The sequence below is a fragment of the Xyrauchen texanus genome, chromosome 42, assembly GCF_025860055.1.
Source record: "Xyrauchen texanus isolate HMW12.3.18 chromosome 42, RBS_HiC_50CHRs, whole genome shotgun sequence".
Classification (NCBI taxonomy): domain Eukaryota; kingdom Metazoa; phylum Chordata; class Actinopteri; order Cypriniformes; family Catostomidae; genus Xyrauchen; species Xyrauchen texanus.
In genome coordinates, this window is record NC_068317.1 from 23546887 (window position 1) to 23559092 (window position 12206).

General features: G+C 41.4%; 1 protein-coding gene across 7 annotated transcripts in view; it reads right to left on the reverse strand.

Annotated features, from left to right (window-relative positions):
- The window catches only part of LOC127634705 (connector enhancer of kinase suppressor of ras 2-like), a 95756-nt gene that overhangs the window by 47355 nt on the left and 36195 nt on the right, over positions 1-12206 (reverse strand). For all 7 annotated transcript variants that reach the window (XM_052114355.1, XM_052114356.1, XM_052114354.1 and 4 more), the window contains exons 5-6: positions 5491-5532; positions 3301-3420 (exon numbers count right to left, since the gene is read on the reverse strand). In XM_052114355.1, coding sequence (XP_051970315.1) covers positions 3301-3420; positions 5491-5532 — 162 coding nt within the window. The remainder of the gene's footprint in view (positions 1-3300; positions 3421-5490; positions 5533-12206) is intronic.

The following is a 12206-nucleotide window of genomic DNA, read 5'->3' on the forward strand; positions in this document are numbered from 1 at the left end:
ATCTCAGCTCTGCAGCCCTGGGCAGTGGCGAATGGTATCAGCGGGGAGTGGCGATGGGAGCTGTATCTCGCCGAAAAGTCATCTCGACAGGCGGCGTCCAACATGGGTTGGAGCGCAGTCTCGCGAGGGCTCTCGGTTTTTGGCCTATGGTCAGTTCAGGAAAAGCTCCTTCACATAAATTGTCTGGAAATGATAGCGGTCGAGTACGCGCTCGTGCGCTTCCTCCCGGTCATTCAGGGTCACCACGTCCTGGTCCGTTCGGACAACAGATCTGTGGTATCCTATTGAACCGTCAGGGCGGTGTCAGATCCAGGAACCTCTTCCATCTGACAAAACGCATACTGAGTTGGTCCCAGTGCCACCTGCGCTCGCTGAGGGCGATGCACGTGCCAGGCCACCTGAATGATGGCCCAGACAGACTGTCCAGAGACAAAATTTCCCCAGGGGAATGGTCCCTGCACGCTCAAACAGTCCAGAAGTTATGGAGCATATTCGGCAGAGCAGAGATAGACCTCTTTGCGTCAGAAGAGAACTCTCACTGTCCAGTATTTTTCTCAAAAAGCGAGGACGCGCTGGCCCAGGACTGGCTCAACTGCCCGCTTTACGCCTTCCCTCCCGTCTCGCTATTGCCACAGGTATCAGGGAAACGCGTCACTCGGTGCTCCTCATAGCGAATCAGACATGGTTCCCGGAGCTTACGCAGCTGTCACTGACAGCCCCGTGGCCCATTCCAGTGAGAGCAGATCTCCTCTCTCAAGCTTGCGGCACGATCTGGCATCCCCACCCAGAGCTGGGCTGCATGCGTGGGTGATCAGCGACTACCCGTCGCTTTGCCAGAAGGAGTAATAAACACTATCATACATGCTAGAGCCCCTTCCACGAGAAGACTCTATGCGTCCAAATGGTCTGTGTTTTCAAAATGGTGCACCGACAGAGACCTGGACCCACGGACATGTGGGGTGTCGTCGCTGCTGCGTGTTTTTACAAGAGCTGCTGGATAAGGGCAGATCCCTATCCACGCTCAAAGTGTATGCGTGGCGGCCGTCGGCGTTCGCTGAACCCCTGCGCGCCAGTCACTGGGAAAAAACGAGCTGGTCATCCGCTTCCTCAGGGGAGCTAGAAGGATGAACCCCGCGCCCCCATCAGTTCCTATCTGGGATCTTTCCGTAGTTCTCGAAGCTATGAAAGCCCCCTTTCGAACCGCTTCAATCCGTGGATTTGAAATACCTTTCACTCAAAACCGTTTTTCTAACTGCCCTGTCATCAGTTAAACGTGTGGGAGACCTTCACGCTCTGTCTGTCAGCGCTGCGTGTCTTGAGTGACTCCAAGGTCATTTTAAAGCCTAGACACGGCTATGTCCCCGAGGTGATCGGTACTCCTTTCAGAGCACAAATCATTTCCCTATCGGCGCTGCCAGCATCCGATAGCGAACGCGACGCCAATCTCCTTTGCCCAGTCAGAGCACTGAGATTGTATACTGCGCGCTCCGCCTCTTTCAGACGCTCTGAGCAGCTTTTCGTTTCGTTCGGAGGGCGCACCAAAGGTCTCGCCGCCTCGAAACAGACACTGTCTAGATGGACAGTGGACGCTATTGCTACCGCGTACGCGTCAAAAGACCTACCATGCCCGTTAGGCATTAGGGCTCACTCCACTAGAGGCATGGCCTCCTCGTGGGCATGGTCCAGCGGGATTTCCATTCACAACATATGTGTGGCAGCGGGCTGGGCTTCCCCCTCCACCTTTGTCAGATTTTACAATCTGGAAGTGCCCGCCCTGCAGGCAAAACTACTAGCGGTTTAATACGCTACAGCTCCCCTGGTGAGCTGCACTGATGGGACTCATTCCACACAGACCGGCACCGCCGCTCTGTCTTTCCCTTCCCACTATGTGCTTATGTATTACACACACACTGGCCCGCACTCTTGCCAGCCAAATATTATTCCCCCACTCACAAGGGCTCCCCCGGGTCCCCTCACCCCCGGGGCTCATGCAGTGGATGCTTGGCGCGCACGGCGTTGACAATGCTTACGCAATACGAACATCTCGTAAGAGAATGAATCGGTTACCTAACGTAACCTCGGTTCTCTCTAGAAGAGGGAACGAGTATTGCGTAGCCGGCCGTGCTCGCGCCACGAGCGATTTTCGCTTCATTCAATGAAAACCAGGGTTCCGGCCTACGAACTTATGCTTATATGCACTCTAGCCATGCCCATTCTGGCGGGCTTTGATACAGTGACGGCGCGGGCGCACTGTCATTGGACGCAAGTTCACTCAAGTTCGTCTATAGGCTGCAGCAGTTGCCGCAGAGCAACCAATGAGCTCGCTAGCTAGCCCGCTCAAGGTATACAGCTGCTGCACTGCGTTGACAATGGATACAAAATTAAGGACAATTTTTTGGCTTCAATATCTCAGAAAAGATGAATCTTTCCCGTAGCGTAAGCTAGCTTACGCAATACTCGTTCCCTCTTCTAGAGAGAACCGAGGTTACGTTAGGTAACCGATTCGTTTTCTGTTTCTTTCACACACACACGCACGCACGCACACACAAACACACACGCAAACGCGCAGGCACGCACATGCGCGCGTTGGTACGGCTATCCTTATGATGACTCTCCACAGACATAATGATTTTTATACTGTACAAACTATAGGTTCTATCCTCTAACCCTACCCCTAGGGTAACCTAAACAAAAAATCTTCGGCATTTTTACATAAAAAAAAACATATATTTAGCATGTTTAAGTGATTTGAATTATGGGGACACTAGAAATGACCTCATAAACCACATTTATAGCATAATACCCTTATAATTACCAGTTTGTAACCTAAAATATGTTCTCGTAAACCACCCAAACCCGCCCACACACACACACACACACACACACACACACACACACACACACACACACACACACACACACACACACACACACAAACACACTTTATACTGTACCTCACAGACATTACAGTGGAATATGATTTCAAGGTCAGGGCTGGTCTGTAGTAAATATAATAATAGTCTATGGTGCCCAACAAAGCCAGAATGTGGTAACAATGGCACCACTTAAACTGAGAAAAATGGTTTTGTCTGGGTAATGTGGAATATAAACTATATTTTTTCTTAACAGAGTCAAACCCATCAATCAAAGAATAAAAAAAGAATCTATGAGACCTGATTACTCAATTTTGACAAAATTCAGTTATTGTATTTTGAACTTGCAGGGCAGTATGGTACAGTATGTCCAAGTTTATGTAGCGGTGTTCAGGTGTAGTTCAGGTGGGTGTGTATGAGATCGTACCAGACCATCCATAGGTTTAATGTTAGCCAGCTGAACCACCTCCAGGTGAGCAGACTGGGAGACCAGGGGGTCTGACGACAGTGAGATGATGTGGTCACACACTCCAGACAAAGTCTTACACTTTGAGAGAGAATAAGAAAGACGACGGAAGAGTGATGAGGTTGTGGATCAATATATATTTGCTACAATGGGCAGTCATTTCATCAAACATTCATTAGCAATACAATAATTCTGCTTCAAAGTTATGATCAAACATAGGGTTAATATCCCATGATCATTGAACACATCTTTAACTGAAGTCTGTGTACAGCTTTTTTGGGGCACAGTTTGTAAAACAGGTGCTGTGAAATGTAGCATTGAAGTCATTCCCATTGTGAAGGACAGTGTTATGCTTAAGATTAAAGCTGTGTGCTAATTTAGGACATGGGGTGTTTTGTTGGTCTGTGATAATTATCATGATAATTTGGTTTGGAGAAGAATTTGTATCTGGCAGAAAGTTGATTGTTTATTGGTTGAGTACCGGTTTGGGAATAGTTGGGTTCTCAGGCTGTTGTTTCTGCCAGTGCTTAATGTGGCTTTAGTATTGCCACAACTAAACACTGACTCTAAAAATGTTCTTGCTTGTTCTAGTCTAGTGTTTTAAAGTTATTTCAATCAGCCACTCTGTTTTGTTTTGTTTGTCTGCTCTCTATGAATTCTCATCCTTTCTTTTATATCAAACATTCACATTATTATTAGCACTGATTTTGCTTCTGATTTCAAATGAAGCAACATCATGAATGTTGCAGTGACTTTAATGGTCAATCTATCTATCTAGGCTCTGATGTTTTGCTGTTTTGGCAACAGGTTTTTGGTTAGCAGGTGGTGATTTGGTTCTTTTGCCATCTGAAACCTAAATTTCCTTATTAAAAGTATACATTATATACCTATAACTATAGATGAAAAACACAAATTTGCATTTGCAAAGTATACAAGGATGGTATACTGATGGTATCTTGCTGAATCATATTCACTTTATAGAGTCCTGTAGCATTTTAATTTACTTTGTGTTTTGGTTTCATCTTTCTGTCTGCTTCCCCTTTCATCTGGTGTCATTGGTGTGTTTGTTTCTCCTCCTACAGTCAGTAGTCGAGGTGGGGTGGTGCTGGGGAATGAAATCCGCTGCTCGCAGGCCAATGTGAAGGTATTTATAACTGTGGGAGCGAGAATGACAGCTGTGCCCAGCCCAGCAGTCTGTGGTGACAACAGGACCTGCCACACACTCATTGGTCTGTGTGCTAGTGTGCACGAGAGGAGAATCTCACATAGAGTCTGGCTGTGGGCCTCCTGTGACTGCGAAGGGAACTTTACCTCAGGGCCAAATCTAGAGTAGTATAATAAAAGTTCACGAAAAGCTTACCTGACAAGCTTCATATTTCTAAATTTAAACCCTCCAAAAATTGGCCTCATTCACTTTAATTGTAAGTGCCTCGCTGTAATGTAATTTATGTTTTGTACACTGTTTAAGAGATTCTTGTTTCTGTTTTTCCTTCATCTTGAGAGCTTTTTGTTTCTGTTATTTTTACCTTAAAATAAAGCTCATTGATTGCAGTCCAGTGTTTGGTCCTCCCTTCCAGTCATGACAGTATATGAGTAAATGATGATAGAATACAAATTTTTGGGAGAACTATTCCTTGATACAACTAAGAAACACCCTAATGTACATTGAAATTAATTGTTGATATATAACTTGATTAATAATATAATCTAGATAGATAAATAGTAATCTTTCATGAAATGCTATATCTATCTCACTACGGAAAATTAGCAAGTAAAAGACTTGGGGCAAAAATGCAGGGAATTCTGACTTCTGATTGATGACTCAAACAAATCAGTGACTACATTTTTTGAACTTGTTCATTGAAACAAACCATCCAAATTAATCAAATCACAAAAATGAATCTGAATTCTAAATCTAGATATCAACATTCAAATGTATCTGTTCACATCACTGTGTGGTCATAATCTCAGTCAGGAGTTTAGATTTTGTCTACTGCACAGAAATAACCACTAGAGAGAGAATGTGTGTGTGTTCTGCGGAGAACATCCTCACAGCTCTTCCTGTAAATGAAGGAATGGAGCTCACAGGAACAATATTAGGGCTCATTATCAGCCTCATATTGCAGCGTAAATCAGGGCAGAAACGCTTACCACATGGAGGATCTTATTTTCGGTTTCATAGACGGTGCAGTCCTGCAAGAGGAGAGAGTAAGATATTACCATCATTTGAAACATATTAGGTCCACACACACACACACACACACACACACACACACACACATGTTGTGTTTCCATGTTTTATGGGGACTTTCCATAGACATAATGGTTTTTATACTGTACAAACTATATATTCTATCCCCTAAACCTAACCCTACCCCTAAACCTAACCCTCACAGAAAACATTCTGCATTTTTACCTTTTCAAAAAACATCATTTAGTATGATTTATAAGCTGTTTTCCTCATGGGGACCGACAAAATGTCCCCACAAGGTCAAAGATTTCGGGTTTTACTATCCTTATGGGGACATTTGGTCCCCACAAAGTGATAAATACACGCTCACACACACACACACACACACACACACACACACACACACACACACACACACACACACACACACACACACACACACAGCAGTTGAGAAAACATTTACTGTGCAAAGTATCTCTGTGGAAAAGATAATGATCCAAACAGCTTGGTCACTGTTTCAAAAGCTCTGAGACCACCTCTCTCTCTTAGATTTTGATCTAATATAAGAAGGTTGAACAGAGGAGAGCCCCGGGCTCAATTTAACATTCAGGCTCTGATGGAGACATTTAAAGGAGCTCACGAAGGTCCCGCTGGGGGCCAGAGCTCCAGTGAAAGTTCATGGAGAAACAGCTGGAGATGTGTGTGTTAGTGTTTGTGCAGGTGACACTCTGGCTTCATAAAGTAAGACAAATACATGGAGTGTATACAAAAAAATACACACATTCATGTAGTCAGTAGCCATTCTGCCCCTGATTGGCCACAAAGTGAGACAGCCCACCGGGAAAATGGCCAGTATGGGTCCAGTCCAGCCCTGGTTAGAAACCATACTGCCAGAAAGCAAGTAGTTCAGAAGTTATCCAAATATATGACAAATACAAAAGAAACAATTTACAAAGCTTAAAAAGCCATTTATAAATAAAAGTAAGAGGCTATAATACCTGTGCAGCACTTAAAAATAGGTCTGTCAACTAAAGGCACAATGCAATCCCCACATAAACCTTTTTAAATGATTATAGGAATGATCTGATATTGCTACAATGTGATGAGATGCTTTTAGGTCTATTAATAAAAGGTCTATGCGTTGGGTTTATTATTAACTAATTTTATTGATTATTTGCCAGTGACCACATAATATTGATGAAATGCATAATGTTATCAGAAGAGCTGTGGCCACGAAAAAACCCCACCTGATCTATATGTATAAGAGATGTCATAACTTTACTTAATCGGTTAGCCAAAATATACGACAATATTTTACACCTATCAGGATCAGGGAAATGGTAACTCTTACACTCGCTTGGATCTTTGTCCTTTTTAAGAATCAGACTGATCTGGGCTTGTGTCATGGTTAGTGGAAGCTTTCCATTATATTTGGCACTTTTAATATTCCCATCCAACTTCACGAGTTCTTGTGCTTTGGATTTTTAATGAATGAGGCATACCGTATGATCTGACCCCTAAGAACTGCTTATAGTGCCTCCCAAGCCATGCCCACAGAGGATACTGAGGACCAGTTGGTCTCCATATACAAATTGATTTCAGCATTTAACATTTGTTAGAATTCAGGATTTTGCAAAAGAGACACAATAAAACGATTTGATTTCTTTTTATCCATATGTGGCAACACCTCTAAACTCACCAGGGCGTGATCTGAGACTAAAATGTTCCCAACTGAGCAGTCAACAACAGATGAAATAAGGGACTTAGATATAAAAACAAATCTATTCTAGAATAAATCTTATGTACTGATGAAACAACTGTACAGTCCCTAACGGATGGTTTCAAAAGTCTCCAAATATCTGTAAGAACAAGATTTTTACACATCCTGTGAAGCATCAATGTTGCTCTAGTGGGCTTAAACACTTTTGCTTCACTATGATCAAGGACTGAGCCCATCAATAGATTAAAGTCTCCTCCCAATATTATATCATGAGGGGTGCCAGAGGCTTGCAACATCCCTTCAAGATCTATAAAAAAGCCTTGATCATCAACGTGTAACGAACTGGACATAGAGACGGTGTTAGGATCCATGTGCAGGAAGTTTATTAAAAGAGACACAAGCAAACAATCCAAAACAGCAGGCAGAAAGACTTAAGTCATAAAGCTGGCAGATAAATCCAATAAACCAAATAGATAGTCCAACCAGGCAAAAAAAAACAAAGGGTAATCCAAAAAGCAGTAAATCCAGAAAAACAGGCAATGGTCATAACATGAATCAAGAAACAATGTCAATGGAAAAACACTCGGTAAGGCAGGGTAAACTGGCAATAGTTCACAATGAACAATGGAACTGCATGCTATATATACATGTGGTAAACAGGAAATGAGCAGTGAAGAAATGGGTGAAGATCAGTATTCAGGAGAGGACTCCCTCTGGTGGTTGGTAGGATGGGTAACAACCTCAGATGTTACACAGCATTAGGTGCATAAATATTAGCCAAAATAAGACTTTGCCCATGAATTTCTGCTAAAACAATAATGACTCTTCCTAATTTATCATTAATCTGTTATTATCTTTAAATATTAGACATTTGAATTTTAGATGCTTACTTATCAGCATAATTCAGCTCCTACAGAACTCTGCTGCACGCCTGATTACTCAGACCCCTATTTTTCATCATATCACTCCCGTCTTGCAACAACTTCACTGGCTTCCTGTCAAACAGAGGATCATCTTTAAAATACTTCTCATTACTTACAAAGCAGTTCATAACATGGCTCCTCTATATATCTCAGATCTTCTCCATTTAAACATCCCTACTCGTTCACTCCGGTCATCTCACACCTGCCATCTTTCTGTTCCCCCTGCTTGTCTTGTCACAATGGGGAACAGGGCGTTTAGTCGCTCTGCTCCCCATCTTTGGAATTCCCTCCCTCCAGATCTTCGTACCATCAACTCATTTAATCTTTTCAAATCCAAACTCAAAACTCACTTGTTTAGACAATCATATTCCGCCTGACCCATATCACCTCAATGTTGTTTTGCCAATTTTATTGTTTACTGTTTTAATGGTTTTTATCTGTTTTGTACAGTGTCCTTGGGTGTCCTGATAAGGCGCTTTAAATAAAATGTATTATTATTATTATTATTATTATAATGACTCCCCTACTCTTACTTGAGCCAGCACTAAAGAAAACATGTCCACCCCATATCTCCCATATTTTTCAGCTTCTTGAAGAAACACTATATCATATTACTTACATTTAAGAAGAGAAATAACCTTCCTTCTTTTTTTGGGTGCCCCAACCATTCACATTCCATGTGGAGAGAGAGACGATCCACTCATACTAACATTTGACATTTTGACATGTTAGAAAATATAGATTGTGTATCAAAAATAAACTACTACATTCCACATTAGTGCAACAATCAAACCTTCCCTCGAACCAAACAAACACAAAAAAGAAAATCATGCACATTAACCCTGCGCACAATAGCACTAACCGGCGTCCATCCCTCTAAACTCAAACAGTCCATGTATGCTTAACAGAACCAAGTGACAAATTTACTTTCGGATTGCTCAAGTCCGGTGTTTCTATACAAATTTTGTAAAATAGAATTACACAGAAGATAATCTATAAAACAAATTCCAGCAAGAGGTGTGATAAACACAAAGAACATGTAGATTCATCCACATGACTGTCCAAAAGGTGTGTCCCTCCAATGTCCTGCAAGAAATACTCCACAAAACAAACTCCAAACAATAGGAGGCATAAGATTCATCCACAACACTGTCCCAAAGGAGTGCTGCTACAAAAATCAAACTCCAGCCGGTAGGCGGAACCAGCACAAAAATTAAATAAAAAGGTGCTCAGCTTCCTCGGACGATCAAGTGGATGTTCAGTAAGTTGATTAATTTGGCTGCAAAATGAGCACAACAAAATAACTTACTCAGTCATTGACTTTGTGAAGGACATTGCTTGATGGGGACATGTAAATTCTTTATGGCCATCCTTAGTATCTATTCTCAATTTGGCTAGGAACATCAGTGCAAAAGCGACCTTCTGTTGATGTAAGAGTTTCTTGCATTCCTTGGATCGATCATGTTTCTCTCTTGACGAATACGCAAAGTCTGGGAACAAGAAAATGCTGTAGTTCGTCCAAGAAAGCCTTCCTTTACTCCTTGCCTTGTAATGGGGTCTGAGTGATCTTCCACCAAAACATTTAAATATTTCATCAAGACTTCATCAGTAGAGGGCACTTGGATATGAATATTAAAATATATGATCAACAGCTTGTTTTGAAGCTGAATGACAGCAGTCCAGTACATTAAGAATATATATGTATGGGACATAGGAGGCCTTTTGACAGATAAAAAACACTGTATGGGGGTTTTTGGGTGTCCCAAAAAAAAAAACTATTATAATTTAAAAGTCTAAATGGACCATTTTTATATTTTCCTTGATGTGAGAATATACATACAAACAAACAATTTACATGACAACAGTGAAGCATTAAAATTTGATTAAATTAAGGATAAATAGGCTTTCCTTGCCACCCATGCCATGATGACATTATTTTTGTAAAAATTAGAAACAAAATATGTTTGTTTATTATGAAAGGCTTACTGTTGTTAAAATAACGGCACCTGCAACTACATACATAAATTAGGCTTTCTGGAGCCTTCATAGCGGGGAGAGAGGCAACACGCGGAGAACAGTAATTAAAGCGTGTTCAGCACTAGGGAATAATCGCGTATCACTGACCGCACTTTATTCCCGCTTGTATACACATATGCTCACACAATCACTTAGCCAGGTTTCAGATAAATAGCACAAAGGTTTAGATCTCAGTCTGGATTGAATTGTCCTTCAGTCCGGATCCGGACCGGAGTCTGCCTATTGAGTACCCCTGTCATAGAGGAAGAGAGAACTTATTTCGTTCCATCTTCTTTTATTCTGGCCTCTTTTCTGTTGCAGCTGCTGTGCTGATTTGAGAAGATCTCAGATCTCACCTGCACCTCTTCCCCCTTATCACTTTAAAGTAAAAAGTTGCCCTCCCACCTGAGATACTCACACACTGCAAAAGACCTAAGAGCCATTCAGAGCCATTCAGAGAATTATTATATTGTTATTATATTTGTTTTTATTTTATTTTATTTTATTAATTACCTGGCACCTTATTTTAATTACATTTTTATTGTTATTTGTTACTATTTTATTATTATTTGTCTTGTCATTATCTGTTTTGTGTATTAACGCTTTGGCAATATTGTATGGAAACACAATCATGCCAATAAAGTACTTTAAAATTGCATTTTGAGAGAGAGAGAGAGAGAGAGAGAGAGAGAGAGAGAGAGAGAGAGAGAGAGAGAGAGAGCAAAATAGAGAGTGTTACCTGGAAATGAAACCACATTTATTTATTATCCTCTTGCCTTTTGACCACCCCTGAACATCTCTGCACCTATACTCATGAGCTGTCACTCAAAAACATGGATCACTATGTAAGTGCACATTTTGTGAGTATGTGTGTGCATATGTGTGATAAGGACTGGAGGCGCAAAATATGACACTTGAATTTTTCTGTCACAGCATGGTGTTTAAATCATGAGAAAATACCACGCGAGAGAGAGAGAGAGAGAGAGAGAGAGAGAGAGAGAGAGACAGAGAGAGAGAGAAGGTTGGAGAGATACCCTTTAAATACATTACTACAAAGACACATTATACAATGAGTGCCAATGCTGATGTCCTATATAAACTCATATGAGCTCAGACTGTGAGACAAAAATACTTCCAGTGCTCAGATGTTTGCGTGACATGATACTAGTGTCTATGTGTCTGTGTGCACATCATCCCTGCTGGGAAATCCAGCTAAACAAACTTTTAAGAGTTTTACGCAAATGTCTATAAGAATGCAAGTAAGTGTTACATCATCAATTGCAATGTCTGACACATTTAAGAGTTCTAAGAATAAAATTGATCTTGCATGGCTAAAAGTTCATGTACGTGTACACACCTGCATTGCATTCTGAATTATAATGTCATACACATTTTGGAACAAAACAAAGCTTGGATTTGATCTTGCAAAGTAAAAAGTGTTTGCACTCATATACTGCAATGTTTAACACATTTCGGAATGCAACAATAAATTACATTGATCTTGCATAGCTAAAAGTGTTTTTTTTGCCATTGTACTTCCACAAATCTGTGTTGCATTATGAATTACAACATTTGCCACATTTCAGAATGCAGCAACACATGAAACTGATCTTGCATAGCTAAAAGTGTTAGCATTCATGCAAGCAAACTATATTTTGGACCTCAGGAGGTATCAAAGTTTTTAAAATGGTAGTGTAACCGCACAATCCCGCTCTGATCGGGATGGGTGTCTGCAGCATGGGAGGCGGGCACGCTAACAAGGAGGCTAAAGGCTACAGCCTCTAGTGTCAGTCACTAGTGTGCCTCTTGACGCCAGGGGAGTGAGGTTTACACACACTGCACTAGTGTTGTCACGGTACCAATACTTCAGTAGTCGGTACCAATACCAGTGAAATTTCACGGTTCTCGATACGAATTTCGAAACCACAGAAAAAATTTGCTAATATGATAATGTGCTATTGAACACACTCCGTTAACCTATTTCAATGTAAATAATAAATTAAAAGATATGCATGTT